This window comes from Colletotrichum destructivum, chromosome 9 (assembly GCF_034447905.1).
Source record: "Colletotrichum destructivum chromosome 9, complete sequence".
NCBI lineage: Eukaryota > Fungi > Ascomycota > Sordariomycetes > Glomerellales > Glomerellaceae > Colletotrichum > Colletotrichum destructivum.
In genome coordinates, this window is record NC_085904.1 from 443,268 (window position 1) to 461,688 (window position 18,421).

The window sequence follows — 18,421 nt, forward strand, 5'->3', positions numbered from 1 at the left end:
GGGGGGACGAGCACGCCCCAGTCATCCACCGCCTGGAACGCGACGCCGTGACTCCCTCCTGCATGCCACACGGAGGTTGAAGACCATCACCAACCAATCCATCCATTCATCCACCACCACCATCACGCCATCACCCTAATTCAATCTTTTAGCCTTGTTTCCAAGTCCCAATGCCACAGTTTCCAGATACTTCTCGAACCAAAACAATGACGACAAAAAGAAAGATAAAAAAGACATGGCCGGTCCTCTCACATCATCGACCTCTCCCCTTTGTCTCGTTCTCTATGTGTTTCTTCTTCTTCTCCCCTCATTGACGTCGACGTCCGCCATGTCATAGTTCCCGCCTTCCACGACCCTCTTGCATTGTTCGGCCTTGTTTCGCTGTCCTCTTCTGTTCTCACATACAACTCCACGCGAGATATCTTGATTCCCAGCCTTAAAACCACGAGAGCCGGCCTCGACACAGCACACGCACACACACACACACACACACACACACACACATACACGCCTGAACCCAACTGATCCACCTACCACAACCGTTGCTCATCATCCCAACCTATCTACCTACATACTTGAACGACACGACGCCAGAAGACGCAACCTGACGATGCACCCCCTCTCGTTCCTCCTGGCCCTCTTCGCCTCCTCGACCGCCGCTCTCCCAGCGACGCCGGCAGCGCCGACTAGCCCACTCTCCACCCTCACAAACACGCCAGACCGACCCGGCTCGTCACAGCATCTACAACCCGAGCCCTTCCTCCCGACCGCCATCCCCGTCTCAACAGACGTACCAGAGGCCGACCCAACCCCGTCCCCGATTTACTCGACCCTCACTACTCCCAAAACCCCTTCAAACTCCTCGTCCCCCGCCACAAACTCCACCGCCCCTTGCTTCTCCCGCAGACCTCCCCTCCGCCTCGGCCCAGCCCGTCTGCACAGAAAACCCTCTCAGGACTCGCTCCTTTCCACCACAGGGACCCGGCAAACGACCCCGACCAGCTTCGCCGCCCCGGCCGTCGCGGTCGCAGTCGCCGCCGCTGCTGTCGAGACTCCGACGGACTCCGGCCCCCGCGACTACGCCTCCCTCATCCCGCCCGCACCCGGCGTCACCCCGCGCCCGGAGCCGAACCTCGCCGAGCTGGGGTTTTACCAGACGACGTACTACTCCTGCGTGACGCGGAAGGCCTCGGTCCACTGCGGCTGGCACCGGCCCATCTTGGTTGCGCCGGCCAACAACGCCGCCGGATCATCCTCGGCGAGCCGGAGAGCGTGCATGTGGTTGCTCGTCGCCGCTCTAGTCGGCGCTCTCGTGGCGCGCTGAGAGGGCTATGAGCCGAGATCCGCGTAATAATAATGCATGTCGGCGGGGAGCATCTCTCAAGACGAGCGCGACTGTTAGAAAGATGCATTCACATCTCGCAACAGGCGCCCGCGCAGCCGTGCTGACATGACTAGCGCGCTCCCCAGCGCGCGCCTCTCAGTGCCGCCGGCAGGGCCCATGGACCGTGGCGCCCACCGGCTGGTCTCGTTTCGAGTCGACGGGTCTTTTTTCCCCGCGTGGCTGGCAGAGGGGCCAGAGCGGGTGACAGGCGCTTGCCCCGCCGAGCCCCTGATAGATGATGATGAAATGAAATGACGGATCGCCCAGCTGGCTGGGTAAGTAATGGCATGATGGCATGACGAGATAGACCATGCTCATGAGTCTCACGGCGACGGCGTAAATGAAGAAGAAAAAGCATTGCCCTCTGTTCCGGTCGGTAGAACAGACAAGGGACAGCAGGAATTTCAGACAATCTCTTGTACATCATTTAATACAACTCATAGAAGAAAAGGGGGTGTAAGAAAGCACAAAAAACACTACCTGCCATTTTGGCCCCTCCTCAAACTAACGTTCTTTTCATTTCGCCTTCTAAGAGCTTCGGGTATTTCAGAATGACAACATGGAATAGAACCAGAGAGACGGGGAAATGTTGAAAGGATGGGCAGAGAAACAAAAAGAAACAAAAATCCCGGCAGCCCAATGAAAACGTGCGATGAATGAGAGAAAGGCGGCCCCTTTCCTTCCTTTCCCTTCCCCTCCCATCCGTCTTCTCTCCGTATCAGCGTAGTTAAAAACGTTACATCAAGAGTTTTGGTTTAAAAAAGAGAAAAGGAAGAATAGCCATGAGTGGATTGGTGAAGGTTCTGTCGCTGTCGAGTATTAGGTAGGTACGTGAAGAACCGCTTATCCTTCGGTGGGGTTCTCGACAGCGCGCGCCCTCACAGAGGCATCTTTCCTGCGTCCGTCGTCCGGGACGTGATGGGTGCTCGAATGGCGAAAGGGGGCTCTTTGGCCCCGAGGGGCTCGGTTCGGGGACGGTTGATGCCTCGGTATGCAATCCGAAGCGGCATGCGGATTGCGGATGGTGAGATGAGGGTTGAGTGGGCGGGTGGGTGGATGGATAGCTTAGTTCGATGAGTCGTAAAGGATCAGGATGGTGGTGATGAGGCATGTCGGTCGTCTCGTCGTCTACTTCTTGGCCGGAGCAGGGGGTGCCTTAACGTTGTTTGACAGCCAGGCCAGGCCCTCGAGCAGGCCTTCACCCGTCGTCGCGCAACTGGGCACGACGTACCAGACCTTGTCTTTTAATTTGGAGAGTGACAGGGCCTCGGTGACTTCTTGCGGCTTCATAGCTGTGATGGACAATTCGTCAGCGTTTTTAACATGGCAGGAGAAGAAGCAGCAGCAGCAGGCGGGAAAGCTGGCGTCCAACTTACCGCCGTTGATGTCCTGTTTGTTCGCAAAGACAAGCAGCAGACTGTCTTTCATTTCGCGGTCATTGATGATCCTGTGGAGTTCCGACTTGGCCTCCTCAATTCTCGCGCGGTCCGACGAATCGATAACGAAGATCAGGCCCTGGGTTCCTGCGTGGAGGGGAAAGCCTCGTCAGCGCAATTGTTCAGACGAAAAGAAAGAAAAATCTGTCCAGTCGGAGAAGCAGATGGGAGGGGGAAGGGAAGTAAGCATGGAGACTCACCGCTGAAGTAATGTCTCCAGAGGGGACGAATCTTGTCCTGACCACCGACGTCCCAGACGTTAAACTTGACGTTCTTGTAGGTGACGGTCTCGACGTTGAAGCCGACGGTGGGGATGGTGGTGACGTCCTGGCCGAGCTTGAGTTTGTAGAGGATGGTGGTCTTGCCGGCGGCGTCGAGGCCCAACATCAGCAGGCGCATCTCCTTTGACCCAAAGATCTTGCCCATCATTTTGGAGAGTTGACCACCCATTGTGAATGTCGGGGGTGCGTAGGTCGTCGTATAGAGGTCAAAGGGGAGTCGGATGGCGTCGAGGGGCCGGGAGTGGGCAGGCGTGATGCGGTGTCGGGTTAAAAGGGGACGTCGCAACGTACGATGGATCGCTCCCTCTCGCACTTCGTACAGCAATGTGATGATATCAGAGCAATTGTTCGATCGGCCGGATGTTGCGCGTACTTGGATCCCAAGATGTGCTGTCGTGGGGGTGGAAGGATTCAGGTTCGGGCAGGATAAGTTAGGTAGGAGAAAAGAGAGTGTGTATGAGGGTGTGGGTAAGAGTGAGAGGCGTGGTGTGGTGAGCTATCGCAGGGGAAGAAAAAAAAAAAAAAAAGGAAAGCAACTTTGGCGATTAGTTGCTGGTGCGCTGACTCCAGTCCACCAGCACAGCAGTGTAGCAGTGTCGGTGACCGGGGGTTGGGGGTCGAATGGAGTTGGGCACTTGCTCGCTCGGGCGTGGGACCTGACGGGCGATTGGTCTTTGGGAGGGAATTGGAACTGGGACGTGGACCGAGACGTGTGTTGGTGTTGGATGTGGGAGGGGGGTGTGTGTCGAAACGGGCCATTTCACAGCTATATTTGGGATGAGATTAATGCCACCCGCGTCTTTCGAAACAATACGGACACAGCGTATTTGAATTGCATCTACTTAGCTAGTACCTGCCCTCGTCAAGTACCTATACCTATGCCATTACTCTTAGTGTAGAGGGCGCCATGTTCGTCTAGAGCTGCCATCAGGAATGAGGAATTGCGGCTTGGCTCCTCATGCGTTTCAACGTTTGCTGAAAGGGGGAGGAGGTCCCATCTCCAAGCTAATGTTGTTGGTCAGGCGAGCGCTCAAATTCATCAATGGGTCATGGTTACATCAATGATCAGATACCTACCTACCTACCTACCTTTACTATACTTTGGTCCTTGCCTCCCTTACCTCGGACTTGCCCTCGCTCTTTTATAGAGGGGGAGAAGAGGGGGGGCCCAATTCCAGTCGAAATCACGTCGGATGGAAATATTGAATCTTGGACGATGCGGCGAACAATGCAGACAGGCAGACAGATAGGTAAACAGACAAATAGATGCTGTGGGTCTCGTCCTTCCTTCCCTTTCAGCCCGTCCTCACTTGACACACTTCACGGCGTTTCCCCCCTTGGCTGCGCTTGCCCATCTATCTGTCTATCCCCTCTTGGGACCGGAGATTCAATTCGGGTACGTACCGGGGAAGAACCACTCCCAGTCTCCCATAACCGGTACCGTTCCCGCCCAGGCGGGGGGGAGGAAACCGCACCGAACCAATGACCCATTTTATGTACCTTTTTCTTTCCTCATCCAATGTGGAGACGAGGGCACCAAGGGGTCCTGCTCTCTCCTTTAGGGATAGCTTCATCGGTCTTCTCCCCCCCTCCGCGTCCCGGTCTCGCACTCTCGCACTCTTTCATCATCAATTTCCCCTGGGCAGCGGCTCTTCAGCCGTTTCCGCCGCCAAATACGACTGTCAGCCTATCTTTTTCTCGCTCACTCATCGATACATTTCGAGGCGCCTCCATCAATCACCTCTCCCGCGCACACCTTACCTCGGCCCCCCCCCCCCCCCCCCCCCCCCCACACCTTTGCTGTCATTTGACCAATGGGCACTTTTAGCGACCTGCAGGTACGCTGCGGATACACTATGTAGATTTGTACACCACCATCGCGGCATTCGATTCATGCACGTGCCATGCCGGAGTCAGGGGGCGCAATTTGACACTTCTCCAAGCCAACATTGAGAAGAGAGTTTGATTGCGAAGTCTTCTTATCCGCATACAAACCTTACGTTTGCATGCGAAAGGAAGGAAGGCTGCTTCAGGGTCAAAGAGGCGGGACTTACAACCCGAAAAAACAAATCAGGGAGCATGCGACATCAAACTCGCGTACCCGTGCCCGTGGTCATTTCTAGTGCCGTTATGAGCCTACATATGGACCATGGTTGCCGCTATTCGCTAACCCTTGCTTGCTTCATAATACTCGTGTTAAACTCCGTTTCGACCCGCCGCGTCATTCATATTCCCCTTTCTGTTTGTTTTAATGAAACTTGACGATATGAGATCCCATGTCCGGGCCGTTGATCCTTAGGCCAATACGCCGCATCCAACGCAATACTTTAAGCGAACGCCCGCTGATGGCCCTCGCTAACACAAGCCCCCCGCTCTCTCCCTCGGGGCGGCTGGCCATCTAAGGCCGAAATTCCAGCACATAGCGACGTTCCACCTGATGCGTAGTCGAGGAATCGTTCTCACCGTGGAACTTAAGATTGACCGTCTTGCCGTCCGGCTCCGTGCCGACAACGTCCGCTGCGTAAAATGCCGTCGTCTGTGGGTATAGGCCAAGTACCATCTTGCCAGCCTCCAACTTGGCGAGAGTATGCGTCTGGTTCTCCGCCGGGATCGGTATCATGCCCGAAGCAAATGTTTTGTACTCCTTCGGCTTGACGTTGTCCTCCGGTTCCACATCCAGACACTTGTACCGTCGGCTCTTGCCTTCGCCCATGACCCCAACAACCTCGCCCAGTATCCAGTCGTAAGGTGCTTCGCCCTGTTGCGGTTCGTCCTTCTTCCGCTTGAACGCGACCTTATCGCCTTTGGAAAACGACACCTTGCTGCGCGCCGCCGATGCAGCGCTCGATCCCAGAGCCCCCGACGAGGAGCCCGCTGTGTTGGAGCCCGTTGATCCCTGCGGCTCGACGCTATCTGCCTTGGGCGGCATGCTGTCGCGGTTGCTGCCTCTGTCCCCAAACTTGCGCGAGTTGCCGCCGATAGGGCTAGGCACGGGGGAGTCGCCGGCACCGTCGAAGTCGTATATTGCGGCCGACGCGGCATCTCGGTTACGAGTAGAGCTACCGGTTCGCGATGATGTGCTCGTCGTCGCGGGAGCCTCTGCAGCTTCCTTGGCCTGCTGCACGGCCTTCAGGATCTTAAGCTGCTCAATGAGGTTTTTGATGTTATTGGAGTTGTTCTCAGACAGCTTGACCCCTGATCGGCAGTTCTGCTCCATCTTGTTGAGATCGGCGCCAGAGGGCTTGCCACCGTCCATGCTAGCAATCGCGGCCTTTTTGTCGAGCTTTAACAGCTCGGCCAGGTTGTCGTTCTCTTGATTGACACCGCTGACAATTTCGTGGAACTTCTCCTTGGCCGACTCCCACAACTGTACCTCCTCGCCGTGGCCGCTGCCATTGTTGCGATTCGAGCCGCGGCCGCTTCGGTTTCGTTGGGACATCTTGGCCTGGGGTGGGCCCAGAGGGCGAGGCTGGGTGTTGGGCGAGTCGCGTGTGTTCTAGGTAGGCTCCTCGGGGGCACCCAAGCCAGTCGATTGCGTCGCAGGGATTGGTTCGGTATTGGGAAGCTTTCTCTTTCGGCCACGGGGAAGAGGCTTGCCGTTCTTGAGCGCCGGTTTCTGTGGCATTTTTACATGTCAGCCTTGGGTCGCGTACGATGTTTGCTTTGGTAGAAGTAGAAGAGTCGGTGTTGAGAAGAGGAAGTTTGAGTTGAGGTATGGTGGCAGTAAGAGGGCAAGTGCGCATGTGGCTACTGACAGTGCAAGGAAGAAGCGATGCTCACTCGGGCGTTGCGTCGCCAGCTGTCACAACTCGAGTCGGGTCGCGTTGGCCAGATAGGTATGGGGGGAGCTTGTCTTGCGCTCTGGGTATCTCTGTGCGCAAAGATGATGCTACGAAGGAAAAAAAGAAGAGGCGCGTAAACAAGTCCTCAGCCCATGGTAAGCTCAAAAGAGGAGGAAAGGCCAATGATTAAGCTTTGAAATTGACCAGGTCGCGGAAGATCACGACTGACGCACTCTCAAGGTAGATGGAAGCCCTGGGGATGTGGACGGCAGAATACAAGCGGCACCGGGCGGCTACACTCAGGACGAGCGGTGGGAGATGCGAGGGCTTCATTGGCCCAATCGACAACGTTGATGACAGTCGCTGCCGCGAATCACCGAAGTGGAGCCGGTGGAAGCTGCAAATGCCATGCTAGGCCAATCACGTCTCGGGAGCTCACCTTCCGCAGGGCGGCCCGACCACTCGCCCGGGGCCCGTGCTTCGATGATCGTTCCGGAGGGAAATGGAGGGGTCTGGGTCGCTTTTGGCTCCAGTTGCGGGGTCCTCCAAGTGAAGCTCTCTCCCTGACGTCAAATTCAATGGTGGGGTCCTCGTACGCACTACCAACTTTAATAGTACGACATAGTCGCCGTTGTCGCATCTTCTCTCTATCGGGCCTTGTCCTTTACCTTTGTTCATCTCCTTTGAGCTTGTGACTGGCTCTACACCCTACAAAATGGTTCTACAAGTTCCTCTGTTCAAGCTCCAATGCGGAGTCAACTCGTATGAATGGGGTAAGAAGGGCGAGGAATCAGCAGCTGCGCGCTTTGCTGCTACGACGCCATCGGACGGCTTCAGCATCGAGGTCGAGAAGCCATACGCAGAGGTGGGACCATGAACACCGCTCTCGCTCTCCTTTTTTTTTCTTTTCTATTCCTTTGGTGGCCACTAACACCACCGCAGCTGTGGATGGGCACCCATCCCTCGAACCCATCCAAAGACGTTCAGTCTGGTCGAACACTCCTTGACCTTGTGCAAGAGAACCAGCAACTGCTCTCCGCCCCGGTCGCATCCAAATATGGCACCAAGCTCCCCTTCCTCTTCAAGGTTCTGTCCATCAGCAAGGCCCTTTCCATCCAGGCTCACCCCAACAAGAAGCTCGCCGAGCAGCTCCACGCCCGCGACCCCAAGAACTATCCCGATGACAACCACAAGCCCGAGATGGCCATCGCCATCACCCCTTTCGAGGGCCTCTGTGGCTTTCGCCCGCTCGCCGAGATTTCTCATTTCCTGTCAACCGTCCCGCCGCTGAAAAGCCTGGTTGTTGACGACAAGGCCGACGAGTTTATCAGCACCATCAATGGGGAGGAGGAGAGCGACGACCCCGCGACGAAGGACCGGAACAAGAAAGCACTCCAGCACGCCTTCGCCTCCCTTTTGTCCGCCACACCCGAGGAGATTGAGAAGCAGACAGAGAAGCTCGTCTCCCTTGCCAAGTCGGAAGGCGGCAACTTCGCCGGCGGCGGCATCAGTACGACCGACGGCGATACCCTGTCGGAGCTCATCATCCGCCTCCACGGCTCTTTCGGCGCCGACATCGGCTTGTTCGTCCTCTTCTTCCTCAACTTCGTCAAGATGGAGCCCGGCGAAGCCATGTTCCTCCGTGCCGACGACATCCACGCCTACCTCTCGGGCGACATCATCGAATGCATGGCCGCCTCGGACAATGTCGTACGCGCCGGCTTCACCCCAAAGTTCAAGGATGTGCCCACGCTTGTCGACATGCTGACATACAACTACGCCCCCATTGACGAGCAGAAAATGTCTCCCTCCGAGTACCCTTACGTCACCCTCAACCGCGCCGCCTACAGCTCTGGCTCCGCCGTCATCCTCTACGACCCGCCCATCGAGGAGTTCAGCGTCATCCGGTCGCTCTTGAAGGGAAGTGGCTCCAAGGCCACATTCGAGCCGCTCGAGGGCCCCAGCATCGTCATCTGCACGTCTGGCCGGGGCACCATCGCCGTTGGCCCGACGGTGCACAAGATCAGCGAGGGGAACGTCTTCTTCGTGGGATCGACTGCCGAACTGGTACTGCAGTCCGACGGCGACGAGGATGACGAATTCGTTACTTTCAAGGCGTTTTGCGAGGTTGACGAAAAGGCGGAGGGCAAGTTGTAAAAAGAGCGTATAGGTATCACGTACACACATGCATGCATCCAACCACGGATGAGACGTTGGAAGTAGTTCATACCCAGTATAATAGTTAGGCAATCACGAAGCAAAGCAAGTATCACGACGAGAGACAGCTTGAAATTCACTAGCGCTCTGTCTTTATGCCCTTTACTGGCCCGGTTTCGTCCGGTCTATCTGATGCATCGTCCTTGTGTCCTATTTCCAGACCGGAAAATCCTCCGCATGAATGATATTGGGAGGGAATACAGCTTGTGCATTACGACTGAAACGGAAATTCGAAACGAGAAATAAAGAAAAAACAATCTGATGGACAAGATTGTAAAAGTTGTTTAACCAAAGAACCAAACAATGCCCCTGATGATCGTATCCCAGCACCTCCTATTGAACCCCATGTCTCGCCAACGACCCCATAACCAAATCCGAACCCTTCCATGAACAGCTCCCCCTTCCCCTCGTATTTCTCTACCACTTTGCCAATGCCCACCCAAACTGAAGATCTTTTGTGTATCGCCGCTTTCCGAGGACCGTTTCATCCCGTTCATTACCGGTGACTATCCCGCAGTTCAGCAGGGAGGGGAATACATCTCCCCCCAGGCGCATCCGAAGCGCCCTTTTCATCCCATGCCCAACCACTTACTTATATCCCGCTCTTGTGTTGTTGTTTTTGATTGCCCCTACCCAACCAACGTATTACTTTTTTTTTGACCCCCTCCCCCGAACAAGAGAAGCTTTGAAAAGGAAGAAAGACATGATTTGATTGGTGAGACTTGCACAGAGACAGCCCTACATACAGGAGAGAAAGAGGGAAAAGGTCAGAATTGCCAAAAAAGACGGTGGTGGGCGTAAGGGCCCATACCATCCACCAGAAGACGGGTGAAAGCACCAAGAACGATTTGGAAGGGGGACTACGGTGTGCCAAATACACCCCCTCCACTCCGGTGTGGGGTTGAATGAGGAAACAGCTGGAAGCCGCGGAAAACCTGGCGCTGAAGCAGGCATTGAGACGCCAGGAAGAGACGTGGAAGACGATGGTGATGATGAATACGTCGAGAAACCAAACAAGCACACGTTTTGTTTTGTTTTCGTATCCCCCCACCCATTGAGCCAAGCCAAAAAAGGGAAGCTTGCCCCTCCTCTTCCCTGATATCCGCACTGCAAGACCCAACGTCTTGAAGATGGGGGAGATGGGGGCAGAGAGGCAGATGAAGTAACTGCGGTGAACTAATGCGATTGGCGAAGGAACGACGTCGGTTCTCTCGGCGGAATCCAAGGATAGCATTAAGAAGTGAGGGGGGAGGGAATAGAATGCGAAAAGACCAGGGTTGTTGCTGTGTGTAAGTTGGTATGTGTATGTAAGTCTCAACTGGAGACAGAGGGAGATGAAAGAGTGGATGGGCGGACGTCTCAATGTCATCTGCACATTTGAGGCACAACGGACTCCCAAGGACCGCCTCCCACCTCCTGTTCCTGCAATGGCTGGACGAGAAGCCACACTTTGGAACCGAAAGCTGTATTCCCTTGGGGAACACGAAAGGAGGGGCAGAAGTTGCGCGGGCACGCGCCAGGGGTGGTGGTGGTGGGGGTGTAGGCCGTTGATTGTTGGTCGACATTAGATCTGAAGCGAGTGGGATGGTGGGATGGTCTGCGACGAGGGGTGGAAGAGAGAAGGAGGCGTCTAACGGGGATCGGGGGGGGGGGGGGGGGGGGGGGGTTGCGGGCGGACGTCTGTGTCGGCTAGCTGCATGATGCCGCTGGAGTTAGAGTCCGAGACTGATTCCTTTGCCCCTTGTTCTCTCTCTCTCTGGGGCAAATAGAGACTTCTGCAGCGCACATAGAGACGCACTCAAGCACACTGTTCGAAGTATCATTGACCGGCGGCAAAGCCATATTGGGTGGAGGAGCCCAACGGTCAGCCTAGTCTAGTCATCGACGAAGAGAAGGGGGGGGATGAGATGTCAGACCCCTTGCATCCAGGGCCCCTTTGCCGAAGAATTGGGATGGCTCCTCCGCACGAGTGACAACGGGGGCATGCTTCGCTGGTGGTTATGGTCGCCGAAGCTGCACTGCTGGGCCGCAAAGGCGCAGTATACATATCCGCCCTCTCATTCATCTGGCCCTCCGCCTTTCTCCGAGCCTGGTTCTGGACCCGCGCCAAGGCGAAAGGAAAAAGCCACCTCGCTTCCTGGGGAAGCGGGTCCTGCGGTTCTGTTTCGACGACGTACGAGAAAGCGTATGCGGCATCCTCTGTGTCGACGCCGTACGAAAGGGCAAGCCAGATTGGGCGATGGTATACACGTATGGATATGTGTGTGTGTAACGCTCCCCGCTCCCGCAGAAGCGATCTGCAAGGACGTCACCTCTGTCAAAGGAGGCCGCCATGTTTCCAGTTTACGAGCTTTCTGCGGGAGGAAGCCCTACGTGTCGAACCAAGGGCTTCGAGGATTTCGAGGATACAATCCCGTGGCGTCTGCGTGGTTGACGCCTGAAAAGTCCCAAGATAGAACCATTGAAGGATGCCGTTCCTGGGAATTCGTGTTTTGTGGGAAATCGCATTGGTTGAGCCGGCCGTCTGCGAGCATGACCGCAGGAAATGCAATCAATATGAAAGAAGAAAGGACGCCACCAGGATCAGCCATGCCCCCCCCCGTGTTCGACAGCTTCATGGAGGGTCGGATAGGGTCTCTCCTTCACCCATGGTCTCTGAGTCATCTCGTACCTTTGCCCGAATGCTAGAGGTTATTTTCCGGATGGGGCGTCGTTATGTATCGAAACGGGCGCTCTCAAAGTGAACAGGGGTGTCGGCGGGCGTTTGGAGAAAATTGAAAGAAAATTTTTGCAGAAAACAACAACAACGTGGGAAAATGGTGCAAAAAATGAACACGCTGGGGGGTGCCGGTCGTGGGAAAAAGGGGGCCCCCTGAATCCCTCCGCCGGCACGCTTATCGTACTCAAGAAAACCATCCGGCCGGAGGTTTCCTCTTCTAGGACGCGGACAAGCCGCACGCGGATCTCCGGTCCGCCTGGTGGTGTTGGTGGTGTTGGTGGTGATGGTGATGGTGATCGTCGTCGTCCGCGACGTCGTCCGAGATCATGTACTGAGAGACGTGATGCCGGCCGTGCCCCGTCACGGCGGCGTACAGGCCCGCCACCGAGGGCGCCGTGACCGTGTACTGCTGGCCGTTTGACAGGGAACCGGACGATCCCGAGCTTGGGCCCGAGGTCTCGTCGCTACCGCGGCGTCCAGCCGGCAAGGAGGCTGACGAAGATGACGCGGACGGTCCGTCGGTGTATTTGTAGCTCAGCTCGGAAGCGGAGCCGTGCGTGCGGAGACTCGTCTCGGCGGCGCTGAAGATGGAGTCCCCGCCACCACCGCCGCCGCCGCCGGTCGTCGAGGAGGAGGAGGGCGGGTAGCCCGTCATGTCCGCCGCCGTCGAGAGGCGGTGGTGCGCCATCGAGGGCAGCGTGTGCGCGGGTGGTGGGTACGCCGACAGCGAGGACGACTCGTAGCTCCCCGACCCGGCGACCGGGGCGCTGTAAGCCGTCGTAACCTCAGCGACGGCCGTTGTGGGCTGGGAGGTCTGCGATGTCGGGCTGCCCGAGGACTTTGACGACGACGCCGAAGCGGCGTAAGAGACAGCCGGGGCGCCGGTATCGGTGCGGTAGGCGAGGACGTTGGTGTTGGGCAGACGGGATGTCGGGTTGGGGAGGAGTCGGTCACCGCCGCCACCGCCCGCGTGAGGCAGGGAGGCGGCGACGTTGGACAGAGAGAAGCTGGGCCCTTCACTATGCACCGATGCTGTCGCGGCGGGTCGATGAAGTAGCGCGGCGCTGCTGCTGCTGCTGCCGTAGCCGTAGCTCGCCGCGGCGTCAGCATACAAGTCTCCGGCGGTCGAGGCAGCGGCAGCGGCCTTGGCCGTCATGCGGTAGTAGTAGCCCGGATCGTGACTATGGTAAGGGTACGAGTAGCCCATGGTGGCGGCGGCGCTGTAGTCCACGGCACCGGTGCCGTCGTCCGAGTAACCGGCGGTGGCGGACCAGGTCGGCATGGTCGCCGCGGGCGAGTAGTACTTCCCTCCACCGGTGTAGGGTGAGTAGCCCGTCGAGCTCGGGGGGTAGCGGGCGAGGCCGTCGTGGATTTCGGAAGCGTAGTGCGGCGGTGAGGCCGTCAGGGGTGACGCCATGCCTTGGTGCGCTTGGTATGCCCTCGCCGCCTTCATCTCGTACGCAAACTCTGATGTAGTGACAAAGGGTGCTTCGGTTGAGGCGACCTTTTTTTTGGTGGCAAAAGGCACGTTAGTCCGTCAAAATTCCATGTTGGGGCGGGGAGAAGCATGGTGATGGGTATTATCGTGGGCTTACTCGTAAGAACATGCAGGAATCGGCGCCGGCGGCCTTGCAGTTTTGGCACGGGAGCCCGTGGCCAGGGTCTCCGCTGCAGCGAATCTTGCGCTTCCGGCAGCGGCCGCACTGTAGATCCGGTCAGATCTTTACTCTTGTCTTCCGCTCCGATGTGTTATGCAAGTTCCCTTCTTTGGTGTCTCCCTCGGACTTTGCTATTCGAACCTCAACTCCACCACCGCTTACACCGGAAGGGAACTTGAGGTACGATGTGCTTGAAGGAAGTTTTCGAAGAAGGAAAGGAAACAAAAAAAGGAAATGCCGTCCATCAAGTCTTCCGAGGATGGAAGAGGGGGGGAAGAGCAATACTGGAAAGAAAGAATGGCAGGGTTACTTACAGCAACGGCGATGCGCTTGCGCGGAGGGGTATCGGTGTCGGGCTCTCGTTCAGTCATGGTCGATGACCGCGATTCGGATGAATGTGAGAGTCGCTGCGGGCGGTCAGAGTAGCCGTAGGTCGGATCCTGGCGGCTATATCGTCGTGCGTCCGCGTAGTAGCTCGGGGTGACCATTGTTAAAGGGAGGTATGGGTGGTGGGTGGGCCCTCGGATGATCTTGCCAAAGTGGTATGTGTGATGGTGATAATGATTGTGAACGGGGCTAGGGGAGACCTTTGGTGTAGGAAAGATTTAGCGCGCTGTTACAGGAAGCGAGAAGGGTCAGGAATATGAGTCTCTGGGTCTTTGAGGCTTGGTCGGGTACTCGGCAGTGCCAGGAAGAGGATGTAAGCGTCTCTGCAGATGATTAAGTGTTGGTGAGTTGGGTTGGTCGCCTCGAATTTGTGTGTAAGTGCGTGCGTGCGTGTGTGTATGTTTGTGTGTGTGTGTGTGTGTGTGTGTGTGTGTGTGTGTGTGTGTGTGTGTGTGCTTCGCGTTCGCAAGGGGACGACAGTGCCGATGCTGTCGTGACCAGCGTCTGTCTGTGTGTCTCGTTTCAGCAAGAAAGGGACCACCTTTCTCGATCTTTCTTCCCACACTCGTGACTTGACGTTGTCGTTGTCGTCGCGGTCGTCGAGGGACGGGAGTAGATGCCAGATGATGACGACCCAGTAAAGTCAGGAGGCGACGGCAGGTCAGGCAATGCGACGAGATGTGTAAGTGAATGGGATCTGGGAGACCGATTACCGTCTGAGAGGGTTGTTTTCCTTTTTTTCTTTCTTTTTCCCTTCCACGCCTGCTTTTTAAGACGTTGGATGTTCCAATAAAAAAAAGAGAAAAGAGGTAAGAGAAAAGAGAAAAGAGAAAGGTGCTATCCGTCTTCCGAGATTGTCAAGGAAATGGGAGAAGCAGAGGAAGAAGAAAACCCCACCTCCCCAGGTCTGGTAAATCGAGACTAGATCAACGTTCCACACGAAAAAGGCGAGGGAGGAAATCCACAGACGGGGTGGAAGAGAGGATCGATAGATGCAAGAGATTGGGAGAAACCAAGCAGCTGCAGCCGGCGCAGTGTTATATTATCCCGGTGATGCACCGCCGTCATTGATTCGATCCGTGCTGAAAAATCAAGTAGCTGTGTGTATATGTCTATGTGTGTGTATGTGTGTGTGTTTGCATCTATTCTCTCTACCTCTCTATCTCGGTCACTTTCTTTCTGCTTCTCATATGCCAACCCCTTCTCACTTCGTTGACATCTGTATCTTGTTTTCTCCTCCACTTATTTTTGTAGAGGTAGCAACGAACAACCAGACATACCCTTGAAAATTACGACAACTCAAGCTTACACTCCCCTCTTACAAGGTATGCGCCCCCACCTCAGCTACCGGCTACCTTCTACCCTCTACCCTCGCCCCCCCCCTTATGGAAAGCTTGAGGACACAATGCACAGCATGTGTCATGGAACCCGGCGAGGGAGAGGCTGCTGCAACGATGAGGAGGCTCCTTGTAGGTACCTAGACAGGACGGGACCAAACAGGCCCCCGTAGCAGATAATCCCAGAGGCAGGCCAGCAGATGGACGGCCCGGGCATAGTGCAAGATGTGGCGATTGTAGAGTCTCTCAGTTGGCAAAGGCCCGTCCATGCATACAACTGCATGTTGCACCCCGCGGGAGCTTGCAGCAAGAGGCCCTCCCCACATCGACTCTGGCAACGACTGACAAACACGCATGGTCATAGGTGGGGTGGGTGGCATGTATGTGATGGATAGCCCAGGATGCCGGCCAGTCTCTGATGCTCTTTCGTTATTGGTTTTTTTTTTTTGGGTGGGGGGGGTTTGGCTTTTCCCTTCTACTTCCTTTTCTTCTCGCCTGTGGCCTCCGTCGAGCTTGTACTGCGGACTTGGGGAAATGACGGGGGTAGGCTTTGGCGAAGGAGGGAGACAAGAGCAAACGGAGGAGGGGAGAGGGAGGGGACCAACGGAGGTGTCTAGAGGCCCTCGTTAGCCTGCCACTGCGACGAAGGAGGAGCGGAAGGCAGACGGTGGACAGCCGAGCAGGGGTCTCGGTAGATCTGTAGGGACCAGTGTGCGGCGGGCGATCTGAATCTTGGGATGGATTATACGTCGGTACACATACATCTTGGTATCGTAGGATAATGTATGGGGTGTTGGCGGCCAGGGGGAGTCGATCTGGGGTTGTTTGGGCCAATCTGGACCCGGAAATCTCGCTTTCTGCAGCTATTTGGGGGAACAATTTGGAGGGGAAGTGGTGGGATGAGAGTGTGTGAACCATCTAAGACTTTTTTTTCCACTTTTGAGACTGCTCACTTTCCAGCCCTCGTCGGGTCTGGTCACCCTCCCCTTGGACTTTTGGAACCGCGGACCCCGGCGAGATGAGACGCACGTCGATACGGCATCTTTTCCCCTTCTCATTCCCCGGTTCGAGGAGAGAGAAAGGGGGGCGCGAGACGTTGCCTCGATCTTCGCTAGCATCCACTTCAGGGGAACCGCACCCTTGGCTACATGTGACTTGCTACCCCCCAGGGAGGAGACCACAGAGATTCCGAGAAAAGAAGACTTTGGACAAGCGGGCTCTCGTCTTCTTTGGACTGACACCCCTCCCTCACCCCTTGTATCGAACTTCGATTGCTGTTGAAGATCTGCCGCATTGCTGTTGTTGTTGGCGTCGTCATAACCGAAAGACTTGCTGTAGACGCTCGGTGCAGGTCGTTCAACGACCAGACCGAGTAATGTATTGGACGGCCCGGACTTGCACGAAGAAGAGGTACATGTATCATGATAGATCGACTAGCCAGCCAGTTGTTCAGCCATCCAGCTGCAAGCCAGGCTTTCTCAATGTCCCCAACCACTTCCACAGGCCCAATGCTCAACAATCGTCAATTACAGCCTGTGGTGGAATACAGGAAGGGAACACAGGAATCCAGAAAAGAGAAAAAAAAACGAAAAAGAAGAGGGTGGCATCTGCTTTGAGAAGGAGGACATTTCTAAATAGGGAAAGGTGCCCTTTTGCCAAACGACGTCGAAGAACACTACACAACAAACACTCGCTCGGCAGCGTCTGGCAGAGCGGCCATCTCGGTCCCACTTGGGACGTGGGGGCGAGGGGAGGAGAAGAGAGGGCAAACCAAGGCACTCGGTTGTCCGACCCTGCCACAATGCATGGACCCAAACAAGGCCATCTTTAGCAAGTCTAATCGATGCATTGATTGGGGGTGATTGGGAAATGGTGGATGGGGTAAGGGGCAAGTCACCGGCGTAGCAACCTGCGTCTAGAGAGTACTTCAACGACAGGGAGAGAAACATAGAGCGAAAGAAAGAAGAGAAAAGAGGAGAGGGAGAGGGAGGAGGAAGCATGGGAACAGCCTCAACATTGAAAGAGAATCCAAGAACTGTAGAAAAGCTGGAAGGTTACGTGACGCAAGCCATCGTCAGTGGAATACGATTGTGTGCGTGTCGCTTGTTCCTGTGTGACCTCTTTTAGAAGCGTTGTCCTCCTTCATCATCAACATCATTATCAACGTACACACCGCAATATCCTGGGGATAGAACCGATCATGGCAAAAATCGAGCGTTCATCATCCATCACATTCTCGCCTGATCTGAGCAGTGGCCGGGCAAACGAACGAATGGACGGACGAAATCAGCCAAGAAGGTCGCAGAACGGTCGGGTTTAGCTCTCTCTCCCTCCCTCTCGCGCGCGCGCACGCGTGCTCCCCGGTCCAAGTGACACCGCCAGTCGTTGAAGAAAAAGAGAAAAAGAAAGGAGAAGAATTCCCTACCATGCAAAAGCAGGCAAGGGGGGAGGGGTGAGTGAGTAAGCAAATCACCGACCGGCGACCGTTGACGCTGCAGCTGGTGCGTGCCCTGCGTGCGTACCGTTTCGTTCGCCAAACATTCCCAGGACCGGTAAAAGAGAAATAGAAAAAAGGAGGAAAAAATCACCGTAAGATATGAGCATCTTGGACGTGTGGATGTGGCGGTGGCGGTGGTGCTACTGTTAGTGATGATGGTCATTAGCTGGAATAGGCGCGTCATCTGCACCGCCAGGGCAGCAAGCAAACTTCACCTTGCATCTGCCAGCCCGACGGCGACGGCAGCATCCGTGAAGATCTTCTGTCGAACAAACCGACCACGGTTGGCAAAAGAGGAACATGAACATGCAAAGACGGTTGTGATGGTAGACCCGCAGTGATGTTGCACCAGCCGGACTCTTCCTGGAACCCCCCCCCCCCCCCCCCCCCCCCCTGACCCTCCGAGATGGCGGCAGCAACAGCGTCTTGTTTGCTTGAGAGCAATGTACTGTACATTGTTGCGTGCGGATGTACATATGCAAGTATGTAAGTAGGTATGCACGAACATGTACGGTTGGGCAATCGGAATGCATGAATGGGCCGCCATATACGGCCGCGGAGCCCTCCTCAGGAGGCCTATGAAGCGGCCACTTTGGGGACTCTCCAGAGTTTGAGTTACCAAACAAGCACATCTTCTGTTGTACCATTTTGTTCTGCCAGGCCCAGACCGGTCGTGCAGGTATTGCAAACCTCACTCACTGACCCCCCTTGTCCACCTCTGGA

General features: G+C 55.8%; 6 protein-coding genes across 6 annotated transcripts; 2 read left to right on the top strand and 4 right to left on the bottom strand.

The window, feature by feature from the left end:
* The first annotated feature begins 168 nt into the window (after positions 1–168).
* CDEST_13231 (uncharacterized protein) lies at positions 169–1,565 on the top strand. Its single transcript, XM_062929387.1, has one exon. It carries the CDS (start codon positions 611–613, stop codon positions 1,322–1,324), a length of 714 nt encoding a protein of 237 aa, XP_062785438.1. The 5' UTR covers positions 169–610; the 3' UTR covers positions 1,325–1,565.
* A 947-nt stretch (positions 1,566–2,512) lies between these two features.
* CDEST_13232 (Putative small GTP-binding protein) lies at positions 2,513–3,270 on the bottom strand (the record flags this gene model as incomplete). Its single annotated transcript, XM_062929388.1, has 3 exons — positions 2,513–2,676; positions 2,761–2,907; positions 3,021–3,270. The coding sequence occupies 3 exons, from the start codon at positions 3,268–3,270 to the stop codon at positions 2,513–2,515; spliced, it is 561 nt and encodes a 186-aa protein (XP_062785439.1).
* Positions 3,271–5,135: 1,865 nt separating this feature from the next.
* Positions 5,136–7,178, bottom strand: CDEST_13233 (Putative SGF29 tudor-like domain, SAGA-associated factor 29). The gene is made up of 2 exons (XM_062929389.1): positions 6,857–7,178; positions 5,136–6,717 (listed from the first exon to the last, which is right to left on the bottom strand). Exon 2 carries the CDS (start codon positions 6,538–6,540, stop codon positions 5,500–5,502), a length of 1,041 nt encoding a protein of 346 aa, XP_062785440.1. The 5' UTR covers positions 6,541–6,717; positions 6,857–7,178; the 3' UTR covers positions 5,136–5,499.
* Positions 7,179–7,450: 272 nt separating this feature from the next.
* On the top strand, positions 7,451–9,201 carry CDEST_13234 (Putative mannose-6-phosphate isomerase, type I, rmlC-like cupin domain superfamily). Its single transcript, XM_062929390.1, has 2 exons — positions 7,451–7,748; positions 7,826–9,201. The coding sequence occupies exons 1-2, from the start codon at positions 7,599–7,601 to the stop codon at positions 9,038–9,040; spliced, it is 1,365 nt and encodes a 454-aa protein (XP_062785441.1). The 5' UTR covers positions 7,451–7,598; the 3' UTR covers positions 9,041–9,201.
* A 1,749-nt stretch (positions 9,202–10,950) lies between these two features.
* On the bottom strand, positions 10,951–11,463 carry CDEST_13235 (uncharacterized protein). The gene has a single exon (XM_062929391.1). The coding sequence runs from the start codon at positions 11,432–11,434 to the stop codon at positions 11,162–11,164; it is 273 nt and encodes a 90-aa protein (XP_062785442.1). The 5' UTR covers positions 11,435–11,463; the 3' UTR covers positions 10,951–11,161.
* A 573-nt stretch (positions 11,464–12,036) lies between these two features.
* On the bottom strand, positions 12,037–13,965 carry CDEST_13236 (Putative zn(2)Cys(6) fungal-type DNA-binding domain-containing protein; the record flags this gene model as incomplete). The annotated part of the gene is made up of 3 exons (XM_062929392.1): positions 12,037–13,323; positions 13,415–13,522; positions 13,792–13,965. 3 exons carry the CDS (start codon positions 13,963–13,965, stop codon positions 12,037–12,039), a joined length of 1,569 nt encoding a protein of 522 aa, XP_062785443.1.
* Positions 13,966–18,421: the final 4,456 nt, after the last annotated feature.

Coding starts and splice junctions, on each gene's coding strand:
- CDEST_13231 (XM_062929387.1), top strand. CDS start 611: ATGCACCCCCTCTCGTTCCTCCTGGCCCTCTTCGCCTCCTCGACCGCC.
- CDEST_13233 (XM_062929389.1), bottom strand. CDS start 6,540: ATGTCCCAACGAAACCGAAGCGGCCGCGGCTCGAATCGCAACAATGGC.
- CDEST_13234 (XM_062929390.1), top strand. CDS start 7,599: ATGGTTCTACAAGTTCCTCTGTTCAAGCTCCAATGCGGAGTCAACTCG. Junction 7,749..7,825: donor TCGAGAAGCCATACGCAGAG/GTGGGACCATGA, acceptor ACACCACCGCAG/CTGTGGATGGGCACCCATCC.
- CDEST_13235 (XM_062929391.1), bottom strand. CDS start 11,434: ATGGCGGCCTCCTTTGACAGAGGTGACGTCCTTGCAGATCGCTTCTGC.